A 15,650-nucleotide genomic window follows, 5' to 3' on the forward strand; every position below is an offset into this window, starting at 1 on the left:
TACATGGTATTACAATTTGTTACCTGGAGTGTAATTGTCCATGTAATTCTATGGGTACCTATAATAATGGTACTTTAAAATGTTGAAACAAATGTGTATTGAAAATATATTATTATATGACCATAGAGGATAAAAGCTAGAACATATTTTACCATGCAAAAAAAATTCAAAAACCACCGTGTTTTTACTCGACCTAAAATGTTATAAAATCAAAGCTGTAATGACTCTTCACTAGATAATTTCAACAGTCCAGAAGTGAGAAGTACAATTTGTGTGCCATTTTTATTTCCTCGAGATTTAGTAATGGCTCAAGGTAGAAAGAGGAAACACTTTTCGTCTCTTCAATGGTTGTCAAAACCGTATTTTTTCAGAGTGATAACGTACACTGAACCCCTCAAAAATTGAGAAACTGATATTAATCTGGTTTCCAAAATCATTATTATTTACATGCAGAACCTAAACGTTTAATATTGTGAATAGATTTTTTTATATTTGTGATCAAAATGCGTGTTTCACACAAGTTCACACAGTTCAAAATTCCTCCTCACCTCCATTACCAGGCCCCCTCCTATCTTTCTCAACCTCTGATCTGACAATGCCAGCCTTCTACATCCATCTGTCAGGACAAAGCACCGAACCTGGAGTGACCGGGCCTTCTCTGTAGCCCTCTAGCTAGTGCTGTTGTAGTCTTGTAATTTTATTTAAAATATCTTTCCACTAGCACTTGGCATGGCCAGGACCAGAGGGCGCACATGCAAACATAACGGAACGTGGATGTGAGGCAGCAGGAGCAGCAGGACGTGGCGCAGGTAGGCAGCGAGGGCGTGGCACACTTCATGAGACCGCTCGGTGAGAAAACACTGCAGACTTAAGCAGCCGAGTTCATGATTGCCATGGCATTAGTTCATGGCGTGTTAGTATCAGACGACATGGGTTGGCAGATCCACCGATGCCGGATCAGGGGCAAATCCAGGAGAAGAAACAGGTGAGGTATGAAGCAGGATCAGTCAAGGTTCAAAGGGTTGGCAGCAACGAGGATAAACAACGATGAGTGTGTGCCAAGCAAGGTGGTCTCCAGATGTTTATTCTTGATGCCGATCCGGTCTCGTCTGCTTCCGGTTGACTGTCCCCGTGGGCATCCACGCTGCCTCCTGTGGGCCTGGAGGTGGAACAACGGCCATGATAGCATTGCATACATCCATCAACGTTCTCAGGGTCATCGGCTGTACGTTAGACACACACCTTGCACTCTATGTGTTTCTTCTGCATCAATCCATCATTGAAAAGGTAAGGAAATAATATATTTCTTCAGCAGGTAGGTAATAGTCCTATGGTTCTTAATCAAATTCTGGCTCTGGAAGTTCAAACATGTATATCTATATCAGCCCTAGCAATCTTAATTTCTCATCTTATTCTTATAATTGACAGTGGGGAAAGGGGTGTGGCTTCAGTTCACACTCCCACAGTGTTCCCAAAGAGTTGCGAATACACCTTCTTTTCATACATTTTACAAATAAATTTTTAATTTGGCTTAATGGCTAATAACACATTTCTTTATGTTATGTAACACTATTTTAATATACATTTTATGCCCTGCTTAAATCTCCTAGTCTTTATCCCTCTGTCTCAATGAAATGCTTTAAGCCAAGCTCAGAGACATCAAGCCGAGGTTCGTCTGCGTTGCGCTGGTGCGCTGATCCCTGAGGTCTCGACTGACCCTGAGGGCCTCATCCTTGCGCTCAGTCAACGCTTTCCCATGGGGATGTACGCTGCTATTCCCCATTTTGCTTTTATTTTCCGTGTCGGAAAGAGACAACCTCAGGGTCTAGTGTGTGGTGGGAGGAGCATGTGTGTGTTTTGTGATCTCTCTCAGATTTGGCAAGTATAACAATGATGAAATATGCATGATATGCTTCATATAACTCTTGCAGGTATGCACTAATTCTGTCTTTATTGTCTTTACTGTACTTTGTGACATTATTTATGGTTGTTAAAGATGCAGAATACCTTGGCTTCCCAAACATTCAAATGGCACAATGACAGTAACACACAGAAACACACTAACATATTTAAGCATATGCATCAATATTCAGTGCATGTCTGCATGAATAAAGCTTGGAGCTGCCACATTCACTTTCACCGAGCCGACAGAAACAGTGGCTCTTTGTAGTGGGTGCCAGATCCCAGCTTACGCAAGCCGAGGGACTGGCAATGATATTTATCGGTAAGGAGGGCCAGGCTCCTGTCTCGTCTGTCCCTTTAAGATTTGAATGGCTCAACATAGATTAAAGATGTATTGCAGGGAAAAAATGAGAAAAACAAAAGGTATAAACCTTAATGACTGACAGCATTCAGCATTGATGCCTTTACTCAGCTGCAACTCTCTCTTTTGGCCATGAAAGGAAACACTTTTGTGCCACATCCTGCTGAGACTATAATTGTGTCAATGTGAGAAAGCCTGCGCCTTTTCACTTAGTTGGAGGCAGCTCCTGTATGAAAGACCTCCTCTAAGGAAGAATGAAGAGATGAAACCCAAACAATCATGAAAAGATGTGGATTGCCATATGGATTTCAGTCAGTATCGAATGATAATTACTGTCAAATGTACATGACTTTAGTCATGGAGCAGAAGACTCCTATGTAGGGTCTAAAATGTGCATAATGTGTGTAAAAATGTAAAGTGGCAAAATAAATTAGGTCTTGTGCCTCTTTGGGTGTCAGAAATGATCTCAGAGTGGATAAAACACTAAAGATGATTACAGAGTGTGTTGGAGAGGTAATATCGAGTAACATCTATAATATATTAAACATTAAAGATATATTTCTCTTTCACAATATCATCTGACATATTCACTAAAATTCATCAAAAAGTTTCATTGTGGACTCTTCCAACACCTTTGCTTTTGTAAAAAATGAAACAATAAATCAGACCCATATGTCTGTGTATTATATTTGTACATGTATATCAAGCTGTGCATTAAATTTGACCATAATTGGATTTCAAGAAGGGTCGGTTTATCACTCAAAGGGATTCAATTAGTATATATACAGAGAGATTAAATGAAATTCACTAGGTTGAACACAGGTAGAAAAAAACTGTGGTATAATATTACTTTGAGTTTTACGAAGAAAGGTCAAACATCTCAATCACTTTGATTGAATTAACATTTTAATCAAGAAAACAGAAATACATTTTCCAAATAAATTGCTAGTAGAAGCACAGTATGAGAACAATTGATTTTCCTGTTTTGTTCACTTTTGGCTTTCGTGGTTCCAGGACCATCCAATCCCAGTGCTTTGTGTTGCCCTCTTACTTGAAGATCCAGCAGACACGGAATTACTTTTCTGTGTCAGGAAACAAAGGCTATAGATGGTCACTGCATGATGGCCTTTCTAACACACTCAGAATGAAATGGTCTGTCCGTCAAGAACACTCGTAAAGATAATGGTCCCTGACCTGCGATCCAACCCTGGCTTTGTTTGTGTAAAGACGCAGTGTTATCTGAGGCAGCTGGCAACAGCATGCCGGAGGTCTCTCGGTTTCACAATGAAAGGCTGCAAGAAATCGACCAGGCCTGGACGTCTGGGGATGTGGAGAAAGGGAAACTGAGTCACGATGAGATCAACTTCTGTAGCTTTTTCCCCCTAGATATAGGCTGGAATTTAGCCAATGAAGAACTTTCTTAATATGGGCACAATCATATCTGAGGCATTTTATGATGATGCACACAACTGCAGTGTAATGATGAATATATGCTTGTGTAGAAGGGCATTCAAGATTTTATTTGTCACATGCAAATGCATCGTGACATGCATTGTGTTATTCTGGTAGAACTACGTACACGACGAATTGAATCTTGAACCTTGAATCAGTCTCATTTGTCTCACGCTGATCTCTGACACCTTTTTTCACGTGGTTCGCCTTTGGGGAGCACCATACACTTGAAGAGTCCGGGCAGCATGTTTGAGACCAATTACAGATGGTTACTTTACTTGTCCATTCCACCCAAAATCTTAGCAACTAACTTAGCAATTGATTTGGCTATTTTAATAACCACATCCAGGCTTTTCATTCCAAAAGACATAAAAGCTACATTATCAGTGGAACATCAATAATATTAAAATATCCACATTCTTTTTCTGGTAATAGTCCACTTCCACTGAAATCAACAATTGAGTTATACAGTGGACCGTCTCACCTGTTCATTGCAAAATGAGACCTTGAACTTAACAAAATAAAATGTGTGTTTACAGGTATCTGTTAGTAGTGGAGTTCATTCCTGGTCGTAATTTCTTTCCACCAGGTGGCGCCACGCTGCGCTCAGGTGCTCGGGTGTAATAAATAAAATAAAGCTCATTTGAGATGTTTTTTTTTTTTTTTTGCGTGAGTGAGAACATTTGTACGCCTATAGCAACTCCACTCCTTGCATAGATTAATCTATAAAGGAATGAAGATGTCAACTCCGCCCCTCAGCTATCTGCACTAGTCTAGCAAACATGTTGATTAAAAACACTTTGAAGTGAATGGATTACCGCTAAAACGTCGTCAAAGTTCGCTGGTCAATCGCGCCGAGGTGATTAGTAGCTCTGCAGGCCACGCCCACCGGGCGTGACGTCACCGGGCCCGCCGCTTAGAATAAATAAGAAGAGTTTCCCACCGGCTGAGCGGGGTGTTCGGTGGTCGGGGACGGACACGGAACCTCGGCAACTCAGCGCAGCATGGGGGTCGGAGTAAGTCCATTTAGGAAAAATAGTTCTTTTTTTTATTATTTCCTCCGTGTTAACATCGTCTTTGCTTTTTTTTTTTTTATATAATGGAACAAACCTAAACACTGAAACTAGTGTAGCTCACTGTTGACCATAAGTTTCTCTATTTTGAAGACCTGTAACCAAAACTGACATAATTATTATTTCCTTCATTATGTGTAAAGTTCTGAAGCGAAGCTTGTTGAGCAATTCAGTTTGATTTTACTCTGTGAAAAAATAAACATTCAATATTACGAGTCAGCCAGCCAGATTATGTATTAAAGGTTAATTAAAAGGTTTGTGTTTTAAAAGATGCAATGCAATGAATGCAATGTAATATTTTAATATTTCTGTTATGTACAGCTCTTTTTTGGACTCACTCACTCACACTGAAACACACACAAACACACACACACACACATGCAACTCAGGCCCCAGGGGGGATATTCAAGGCAGAGGCCTCCTTTTTTTCTTTTCACAGACTTAACATTCTTTCCACTCACTCATTGTGCATTAGTCACTTACCCATCTGCATAGTTCCAATCTCTAGCAAACTACACTAGCTGCCTAGCCCAGGTGATGAGGGTATGTGTACTACCCAACCTTGAAAAGAAAAAAAAAAGTATTTTGTTGAAACAAATGACCTTTGACCCTGGGATAAGTCTTTTCTTCATGCCAGATGCATGGCTTCTGCAAAGTTATTACTAGTGATTAGATCTAGGCACCTCCCAGCTCATGATGTGACATGCATAGAAATCTGCAAGTTTTTTTTTTCTTTAAACAGAAGGAAAGTGGGAGGAACATGTCTCTAGGCACGTTTTCATCACCCATGGCAACAGCGCAGTGTTCTCGAGACACATAATGTGCTTGAGTGAGCAAATTCAGTCGGTTTCTTTTTTAGAACACACCGAGATTCACTTTCACACGTCCAGGAGGTTTTACACACACTCTTTTAAAGTTCTGATTGGATTATCAGTGTAAAGCTTAAGTTAACCTAATAACTGATAAACAATTATTTATGATGTGTCATTGATAAATTTGCACACAATAGTATACTGACCTTACTGTACTTCTGTTGTATGGTTCTTTGCACTTTAATAGGGCTTGTGATGGTATGGTAGTCTCAGCAGTTACCAATTTAAGTCTAGCTATCTGCTAAATGCTATAACTGTAAAGGTTACACACTACTTCAATTTTTGTGTGCTGTTTCCTATATATTTTAGATTCCTTCACTAGTTACATTTTAATCATTTGACTATTGAAACATATGGTTTTTGCTGCCATGAAATGCCAGACCTTTTCTTACACGTTGGACCAGCCATACTCTCCGATCTCCTTTTTACAAGCACACATGAAACTGAGAAAAAGAAATACAGGCCTTTTCCCTAGTAAGTCCAATGGCCTGAAGCAGCCAATCAGATGAATAAAAGATGAACACAGTCTCCTTTATTGGCTCTCTAGCTGCTGGCCCACATCATCTTTCTGCTTGTTTTCGAGGCTTTGGCACAAATGCTCCAGGCACAGGTGTTTAAAGACCACTGGCGGGGTTCAGGCTTTAATGTATTCTGTTGCATCTCTTTGTTGTACAGAAGTGACAGCATGAGTGATGTGTTAATGTGGGGGACAGTGTGTTCTGGATGAGGCACGTGTATCATTCTGTGGCTGGAACAGTGGGAGGGAATAACATTGATTCGGCACATACACAATTTGGAGACATATACGGTGTCACCTGGTGACAATGCCTATTCCGATTGGGATCTTTTGTCATTATGAGGGCATGACACTGTATAAGACACTGTATCCACCCTTTCGTATCTGATTTCAGATGTAATTACAGGTTTATTGTGTTTATTGGTGTGAATAACAAAATCATTTCATGCAAATCCTGGCATCAACATGGTGTCAAATGTAAATTGCTAATTTACTGTAATTATTGAATTTAATTAATGCTAGACATGTGAGCTACATTATACATGTAAACCTGTATTCTGATATTCAGTTGTTGTATAACCTGTATCAGAGGTGAAATGGAATAAAACAGAAAACCAGGATTTCAAACACTTTTTCTAAAGGTTTTTTTTAGTATATTTGCATATTACAATTGCTAGTTAGTGTCAGTTTCCTGTAATTGCATCTTTTCCACACAAAAAAGCAATAAGGTTCACCTCTGTTTTGTAGGATGCACGTGACCAGTATGAGCTGGCGGCGACGTCAGAGCAAGGTGGGAAAAAGAAGAAGAACAAAAAGAAGGAGAAGGACATGGATGAACTGAAAAAGGAAGTGGATTTGGTATGTCTGCAGTCAGTCATTCATTCTGCATACAATTTTCTGTTTTTTTGGTGATCAGTTCATCTTCTGCTTACATAACTATTCATAGTTACAGGCAAACGTTGCATGCCACTGTATTTGTTCTTAATCCTTATCTGTTTTATTGCTGTGAATAGAAGCAAAATTGTGGAGGTCTTTGTTTAACCAAAGTTTGGGGGTATTTTCTTGTAGGATGACCACAAGCTGTCCCTGGATGAGCTTCACCGTAAATATGGCACAGACCTAAGCAAAGTAAACAGAAAAATTCATAAAGCAATAAAACCATCAAAACATGTTGTGCCCATACTAGGCAGCTTCCCATGCTCATTTCTTATTAATAACATCGCTCTCTGCCTCTCTGCATTTCTCAAGGGATTGACAAGCTGCCGTGCCCAAGAGATCCTTGCCCGTGATGGTCCCAATGCCCTGACCCCTCCCCCTACCACTCCCGAGTGGGTAAAGTTCTGTAAGCAGATGTTTGGAGGCTTTTCCATGCTGCTGTGGACTGGTGCCGTGCTCTGCTTTCTGGCGTACGGCATTCAGGCCGCTATGGAGGATGAACCTGCTAACGATAATGTCAGTGTCCTGAAAAAGGATGTTTTATTCGTTATTTGCCATTTACGTTCCTTATAATGTATTTGGTTTTCTGTGCTTTGCAGCTGTACCTGGGAGTTGTGCTATCGGCTGTAGTCATCATTACTGGCTGCTTCTCGTACTATCAAGAGTCCAAGAGCTCCAAAATCATGGACTCATTCAAGAATTTAGTACCTCAGGTGGGTTATTTATTTATTATTCATTTCACCCGTTTCGCGCTGTCTGTCTCATTGTCTGCATGTTTTTTTGCTAAATGTTACTCTTGCACTGCCTGTGTCCCCTGTTTGCAGCTTATGCAGCCCAGTTTGTCGGTTTCGCACATTTCCACTTTGTGTCAGTATGTTACTTTGTCTAATCGTTCAAATGTTACATGTAGCACCAGGTTCCGGAGAAACGTTATTTCATGTCACTATGTACCGTCTAACACGTATATAGCTGAAATTACAATAAAAATCAACTTCAACTTTAACCTCAACTTGTAATGTTTCTACAAGTCATTCCACTTATATAAGGCTTTATAAAACTCTTGTTTTCCAGCAAGCTTTGGTTGTACGTGATGGAGAGAAGAAGCACATAAATGCTGAAGATGTAGTGGTTGGAGATCTAGTGGAGGTGAAAGGAGGAGACCGGATCCCTGCTGATGTTCGCATTATTTCTGCTCACAGCTGCAAAGTGGGTTCTCGCAAAAAAAAACAACCAGCTAATCCTTTTTGTAGGGCGTACATCTTGCTCTAAAAATTGATGCAATTTCAGGTTGATAACTCATCTCTGACTGGTGAATCTGAGCCCCAGACACGCTCCCCAGACTATTCCAATGACAATCCTCTGGAAACAAGGAACATTGCCTTTTTCTCAACTAACTGTGTTGAAGGTACATCATCAAATCCAACTACACCACATATTCAAATCCAAAATTTCTAGTATCACAAAGATCAAGGATGGTCAGTTCTTCTTCAAAATCTTTGCCTTGTCCTCCACAGGAACTGCCAGGGGTATCGTCATCAGCACTGGAGACCGCACTGTAATGGGCCGCATTGCTACCTTGGCTTCTGGCCTGGAGGTTGGCCGCACCCCGATATCCATTGAAATTGAGCACTTTATCCACATCATCACTGGTGTGGCCGTCTTCCTTGGACTCTCCTTCTTCATCCTCTCCCTCATCTTGGGCTACAGTTGGCTCGAGGCTGTCATCTTCCTAATTGGCATTATTGTTGCAAATGTGCCTGAGGGTCTGCTTGCTACTGTCACTGTGAGTGGTAAATTGATAAATATGGGCAAATCTATAGGTTCTATTAAATTCTTCTAAATTCTATTGACTATTCTCATTTGCTTTACCACTTTTAGGTGTGTCTTACTCTGACTGCTAAGCGCATGGCTAAGAAGAACTGCCTGGTGAAGAATTTGGAAGCTGTGGAGACTCTTGGTTCCACCTCTACCATCTGCTCCGATAAGACCGGCACTTTAACCCAGAACCGCATGACTGTGGCCCACATGTGGTTTGACAACCAGATTCATGAGGCTGACACTACCGAGAACCAGAGTGGAACTAGCTTTGACCGTAGCTCAGCTACATGGGCCTCCCTGGCTCGCGTCGCCGGCCTCTGCAACAGAGCAGTCTTCCTTGCAGAACAATCAGACATCCCCATCCTCAAAGTTAGTTTGTTCTCTGAAGCCGTCCCATGTGTCATGTGTACATTCGTAATCTTGCGAAAAGAGTGACAATAGACACCGGTTTATTTTTTCCCAGAGGGATGTTGCTGGCGATGCTTCTGAATCCGCCCTGCTGAAATGCATCGAGCTCTGCTGTGGATCTGTAAAAGAAATGAGAGAGAAGTATAACAAAGCTGCAGAAATCCCTTTCAACTCTACTAACAAGTATCAGGTACAACCACTTTAATTAAAGTTCATTGCAACATTTTTTTGTATATTTGAAACTTGAAAACTTGCAAGTTTCCATGTCAGTATCTAGTGAAAAGCTACAAATAATGATGCAACTGCTATGTTCTAGGTTTCTGTCCATAAGAACTTGAATGGTGGTTCAGAGTCGGCATACCTTCTGGTGATGAAAGGAGCCCCAGAGAGGATCCTGGACCGCTGCTCCACTATTTTGATGCATGGCAAAGAGCAGCCACTAGATGATGACCTGAGAGATGCCTTCCAGAATGCCTACCTGGAGTTGGGAGGCCTTGGAGAACGAGTATTGGGTAATACTCATGAACTGATGAGTAACTGACGTTGATTTCAAACTATCAAGTACAAGACAGGACTGTGGCTGGAAGCAGTTTAGAACTGACCCCAAACGTAATGTGTCATTAGCCTAAACGCTTCAACATTTCATTCATTTTCCAGGTTTCTGCCATTACAACCTGCCGAGTGAACAGTTCCCTGATGGTTTCCAGTTTGACACTGATGATGTTAACTTTCCCACTGAGGAGCTGTGCTTTGTTGGGCTTATGTCTATGATTGACCCACCACGTGCTGCTGTGCCCGATGCTGTTGGAAAATGTAGGAGTGCTGGGATCAAGGTAGGGATCAAGGTCTATATTCTTTGAAAATTGTTAGCCTGGAGATTTATGTAAACATTCTGTTTCATTGCTTAGGTTATCATGGTCACTGGTGATCATCCCATCACGGCAAAGGCCATTGCCAAGGGTGTGGGCATCATTTCTGAAGGGAATGAAACTGTGGAAGATATTGCTGCTCGCCTCAACATTCCTATTAATGAAGTCAACCCTAGGTATCTTGGATGAAGGCATTAAATATTAATTCAAATGGCTATCTGAAACAGAAAATTAAAAGGCTGACTCATGCAACCCCCAGAGATGCCAAGGCCTGTGTTGTCCATGGTGGAGATCTGAAGGACCTGAACCCAGAGCAACTAGATGACATCCTTAAGTACCACACTGAGATTGTGTTTGCCAGGACATCTCCCCAGCAGAAACTCATCATTGTGGAAGGTTGCCAACGACAGGTACCACATCACAGTTGGAAATTCTCTGGATTTTCAGGCAAATTCTTCACATTCTTTCAGCAAGAACCTTTCATTCAAGCCATACAGGTTAGGTGAAATATTGTAGCTAAACTAGCCCTGGTGTGTGGGTGTGGACCGAATCCTTGGGCAGGGGTTGTTTCCGCTGGTGCCTGGAGGTAACCTTACTCTGAATGGGTATGTTTATACAATGGATTTTCTCGTGTTCTGGCCTACAGGGTGCCATTGTTGCGGTGACTGGAGATGGTGTAAATGATTCTCCAGCTCTGAAGAAGGCTGATATTGGGGTTGCTATGGGCATAGCAGGATCTGACGTTTCCAAGCAGGCCGCTGATATGATCCTGCTGGACGACAACTTCGCTTCCATTGTGACCGGAGTGGAAGAAGGTAAGGAAATGGCCAAATTGTTAAGGTGTGAGAATTTTTGGATGGTATGCATTGTATCTTCTGTACTTGCCTGAACCAGGTCGACTGATCTTTGACAACCTGAAGAAGTCCATTGCCTATACCCTGACCAGTAACATTCCAGAGATCACACCCTTCCTTCTCTTCATCATTGCTAATATTCCTCTGCCCTTGGGAACTGTTACCATCCTCTGCATTGATCTGGGCACTGATATGGTGAGGCGTCATTCTATAAGTATCACTTCATATGCGAGATATACTGGTAGCAATAAATGCTTCTGCCTTTCTTCTGAAGGTTCCTGCCATCTCTCTAGCCTATGAAGCTGCTGAGAGTGACATCATGAAGCGACAGCCCAGAAACCCTAAGACAGATAAATTGGTGAATGAAAGGCTTATCAGCATAGCCTACGGCCAGATTGGTGAGTGGTGCAGAATAAAGTACATTTTGATCCCCAATACAGAATGACCATCTGTACATGTTTGTAGAAACTTCATGCAGGAACTATGCAGAATTCATTTGGTTGGGCATTGTGGAATATACTGAGCTTTTCTCTTGTTTTACCATTTGTATCCGCTTATGAATGATTTTGAGTTTCTTTTCCTGCCCGTGCATCTTTCACCAGGTATGATTCAGGCTCTGGCAGGATTCTTCGCGTACTTCGTCATCTTGGCAGAGAACGGCTTTCTCCCCGCAACACTACTTGGCATACGTGTTTTATGGGATGATAAACACGTGAATGATCTTGAAGACAGTTATGGACAGCAGTGGGTGGGTTTTACCACCAGAAAATCTAGGGTACAAGAAAAAAAATGAAAAATTGATCGATTCTTTTGATTGATTCTGTGTTTCATTCCTAGACGTATGAGCAGAGGAAGATTGTTGAATTCACCTGCCACACAGCCTTCTTCACCAGCATTGTGGTTGTACAGTGGGCTGACTTGATTATCTGCAAGACCAGGAGGAACTCTGTGTTCCAGCAGGGAATGAAGTGAGTAGAAACATTTTGGTAAAAAAAAAATATATACTTTTCAAATGTTGGGCGACAAATAATTGTTTGTGTATTTGTTTCAGGAATAAGATCCTAATCTTTGGGCTGTTTGAAGAAACAGCTCTCGCTGCCTTCCTTTCTTACTGTCCGGGGATGGACATTGCTCTGAGGATGTACCCACTTAAGTAAGTAGAAAATGATAGAAAACTCTGATCATCTGACATTTTAACTGGTGTTCTTCTTGTTTCAATAGACCTACCTGGTGGTTCTGTGCTTTCCCGTACTCTCTCCTCATCTTTGTCTATGATGAAATTAGAAAACTTATCCTCAGGCGTAACCCAGGAGGTAAAATCAGATGTTTTACTATGTGCCACTGTGTACTTACCATGCATTTTTTTATCCCTAACCCCAGATAATAGAAAGACCAGAAATCATTGTGCATATGATCCTATGAGTATCCTATGAGTTTTGTAAAATGTTTTTACTTCCTTTCCTTCAGGTTGGGTGGAGAGGGAGACGTATTACTAGGACATCTTCTCAAACACTTCAGATGTTTTTCTTTGCTTGTGTTGTAGTGCTCATGCTCTGACCTTTAACCTCTGTAAAAAAGAATTATGTAGAGAATGCTTGAAACACACACCTGAGATTTTGGAAGTGTTTGTTCATGGGCAGATTTTATATAAGTATTTTTTAACAGTGTTCTTTAAATAAACGTTCAGCTCAGACCCCTTAAGATGACTGCTGTTCTGTGTTGTTACGGTGTTATGCTACTATAATGTAAAGATTACGTACAAAATCATAAAAACATACACACAAGTAATGCATATTGCATAAACTGTCTCTTTAATATGTTTCGGTGAACCATATAGATGGCTAGAAAAGCTAAGCAATTCTATCAGCTTAAACCACATACAGCTCTGAAAAACATTCTCATAAATGTACATGGTAAATCACATGGGACAAGATCAGGCGTGTCTACAGGAATGACATGTCTGGGCCGTTTTTCCTTTTGTGTTTTTAAAGCATGTCTAAGGTTTACAGAAGTGCTCAAATAGAAAAGTGTCTACCTGCTAATTATCTGTGTCTTGGAGAGGAGGAACCAATTTGCCACATAGCACTTTTTGGTGGCTTGCCAGCATTTCTAGCCTATGAAGATGTTTTTATTAAATTTAAAATGGAAGGGAACCGTGACAGGCACGTGACAGTTCTGCATCCGCTTCCTGTCACATGCCTATGTCATATTGGGACCATGTGTCACGACGGGGGAGCTGTCGGGACATTCTGGGAAAGGGATTTATTTTTGCCAGAACTCAAAGACTACACAAAGTTGCCAGGTTCAGTTCACATCAACTTCACGAAAGAGTTCACCAAAATGTCGGCGCTGCGGAGGTGCGGAAATCACTGGCTATTTAAAAGCAGTCCTGATTGGCTACACCTGGCAACATCAGCTGTGGCCAATCCTGACACCATGTCTGCTACTATACTAAACATGCAGATGGATTAACCTTCTACATCTTAACCAGCACCTCCGAAATAACCCCCATGTGAGAATGGGTTGAACAGTTTCATTGACTGAATTGGGCTAGATTTTGTTAGCACTTTTTCCTGCTACACATTTCCAGTGAAAAGTGTGCAGTGTGGTAATTCAGCGATGTCACAGTGGCGTCAGGACATCGAGAACACACAGGACGAAGGGAAAAAGAAAGCAAAGGGCAGAGGCCTGGGAAAAAGCATGTAGGCATGGATACAGCCGGGCTCTCTGGAACTATTTCAAATTTCCATTGAGGAAATACTTTGTGTGAACTTGAGGTAGTCTGAAGCATATTTTGCTGAGTTTTTTTCTCTCTCTTTCTTTTCACTTGTTACTCATTCATTCATGCCAGGAGCCCATTCATGGCAGGCAGCATTGTGTACTGCAAGATTCATTACTTTATTCAGGGGATGGGAAAAGGGTCCTCAAGTGTGGGGTTAGATCGTGGAAGCATGTGCTGCCAAACTTCCTTTTGAAGCACATTTAAAGTGAAATGAAAACCTTCCTGCTAATAATTTAGTTTAAATTATCAGCCACGATGCATTATTAATTTTATTGATATTATTATTATTATTATAATTATCATTGTGCTTCAGGGATCTTCAGAGTCCCAATGTAGAAAAGCCCATTATTAAAGCAGCCGAAAGTGCCATGTCCTTTTTCCAAGGTGCTCGCATTGTTCATGGCTAAATGTGACTTGGCCAAAGCAGCATCCATCTGTGAGAGAATGGGCTCCTTGTTAGATGCAGAGAGAAGCTCAGAGTCGGGACTTCCTTCGTGACAGGAATGAAGCACAGCTCGGGACAAATAAAATGTTCAAGGAAGGGGTTGTTGAGCAAACCTGACCTTCTCTCTCCAAATGCTTATTAAACTGGAAAAAATATATACATTTTCCAACTCTATTCAGATTTATTTATACGTAGCTCTGCACTACTGTACATTTGTGTTTACATTGCAAATATGCGTGGTTCACACAAGGGTGTTTTCACCCCATTCCATCGTTTAAAGAGAATTCAGTAGTTTATACGCCACGCAAACTCGAGCCCTTTAAAATGAGCTGGGAGGTGGTCTCAGTTCAGTTCACTCTAAATCCCTGCCAGTAGTGGTGGAATACAGACACAGCACTTGTAATTCAGCAGTTGCTTTAACTGCCATAAATGTAAATTATGTCAAGTTGTTTAATTTATTGTGTTTACTTATTTTCTTCATTTTATAAACATTGTTTCGTTTATGGGTAGGAACCAAGTTACATTCCGTGTTGCACACAGTCACATTTAAGTGACGCAAAAAAAGGGTTAAGAAGCTAGAAGATGCCGTAAATTAAAGAAGGCATAAATAAGTTGTTTAAAGGTGAAAGTAAGCTGTAAAGAAGAGAAAGAAGAAGTTGGAAGTGTTTCGTGTTAAGTTTTGTTTCTAAAGCAAATTTATTCCCTCACGGTTACGCGCAGCCAGCGAGGTACGTTTAACTGTGTTTCTGTTTTATTGTGCATTTGTCAATTTTAGTTTAAATGTTTATTTGTTATATTTACATTGATCATTCTGTACATTTATGTAATGACAGTTTGACGGTGGTGTCATGAACCGCGGTGTCGTGTATTACCTGGAGGGAGTAAAAGTTGCAATAAAGCAAAACTATTGTTTTCCTTTACAGGGTTGTGTTGCCAAATTGTCCAAAATGCAAATAAAAAAAATAAAACCCTTGAAATGTAATAAGCGTGAACCATCAAACAATTGTTCATTCTGGCGTTTTGAATTTGTAAGTGGGTTCCTCTGTAACTTGAGAAGCGTATTACCCAAAATACACATTTCCAAACAATATTCCTAATTGGGGCAGCATTGTCCTGCATTCGTATGTTTCTGGCTGGGTACAATGCATTTTAGCCCAGTTACTCCATTGACTCTACAGACATTAAAATAATGTTAATAATGAATATGAATATTACCATATAAAAAAAACACAGATTTACATATTGCAAACAACAAAAATTACACCTCTGAATGGGATTTACCAGAATATATTTTCTATTATGTTTAGAAACATATTTACGGGCTTTGGGGTAAAAACATTTTTCTTTTAAAACAGAAGAAG

At 40.8% G+C, this 15,650-nt stretch overlaps 1 protein-coding gene across 1 annotated transcript; it reads left to right on the forward strand.

The window, feature by feature from the left end:
• Nucleotides 1-4,641: 4,641 nt before the first annotated feature.
• Nucleotides 4,642-12,763, forward strand: atp1a1b (ATPase Na+/K+ transporting subunit alpha 1b). Its single transcript, XM_028991537.1, has 22 exons — nucleotides 4,642-4,731; nucleotides 6,925-7,035; nucleotides 7,246-7,305; nucleotides 7,426-7,629; nucleotides 7,713-7,826; nucleotides 8,185-8,319; nucleotides 8,401-8,518; nucleotides 8,628-8,896; nucleotides 8,992-9,300; nucleotides 9,395-9,529; nucleotides 9,656-9,851; nucleotides 9,997-10,172; nucleotides 10,248-10,384; nucleotides 10,468-10,618; nucleotides 10,855-11,023; nucleotides 11,103-11,257; nucleotides 11,337-11,460; nucleotides 11,665-11,810; nucleotides 11,900-12,030; nucleotides 12,114-12,215; nucleotides 12,284-12,375; nucleotides 12,530-12,763. Exons 1-22 carry the CDS (start codon nucleotides 4,720-4,722, stop codon nucleotides 12,556-12,558), a joined length of 3,075 nt encoding a protein of 1,024 aa, XP_028847370.1. The 5' UTR covers nucleotides 4,642-4,719; the 3' UTR covers nucleotides 12,559-12,763.
• The last annotated feature ends 2,887 nt before the right edge of the window (nucleotides 12,764-15,650 follow it).

The sequence above is a fragment of the Denticeps clupeoides genome, chromosome 9 (genome assembly GCF_900700375.1).
Source record: "Denticeps clupeoides chromosome 9, fDenClu1.1, whole genome shotgun sequence".
Lineage (NCBI taxonomy): Eukaryota > Metazoa > Chordata > Actinopteri > Clupeiformes > Denticipitidae > Denticeps > Denticeps clupeoides.

Bases quoted from the DNA above. Each gene is read 5' to 3' on its own strand.
- atp1a1b (XM_028991537.1), top strand. The intron at 9,530-9,655 runs GTACAACCACTT...GCTATGTTCTAG, and splicing joins ACTCTACTAACAAGTATCAG to GTTTCTGTCCATAAGAACTT. The intron at 10,385-10,467 runs GTATCTTGGATG...TGCAACCCCCAG, and splicing joins ATTAATGAAGTCAACCCTAG to AGATGCCAAGGCCTGTGTTG.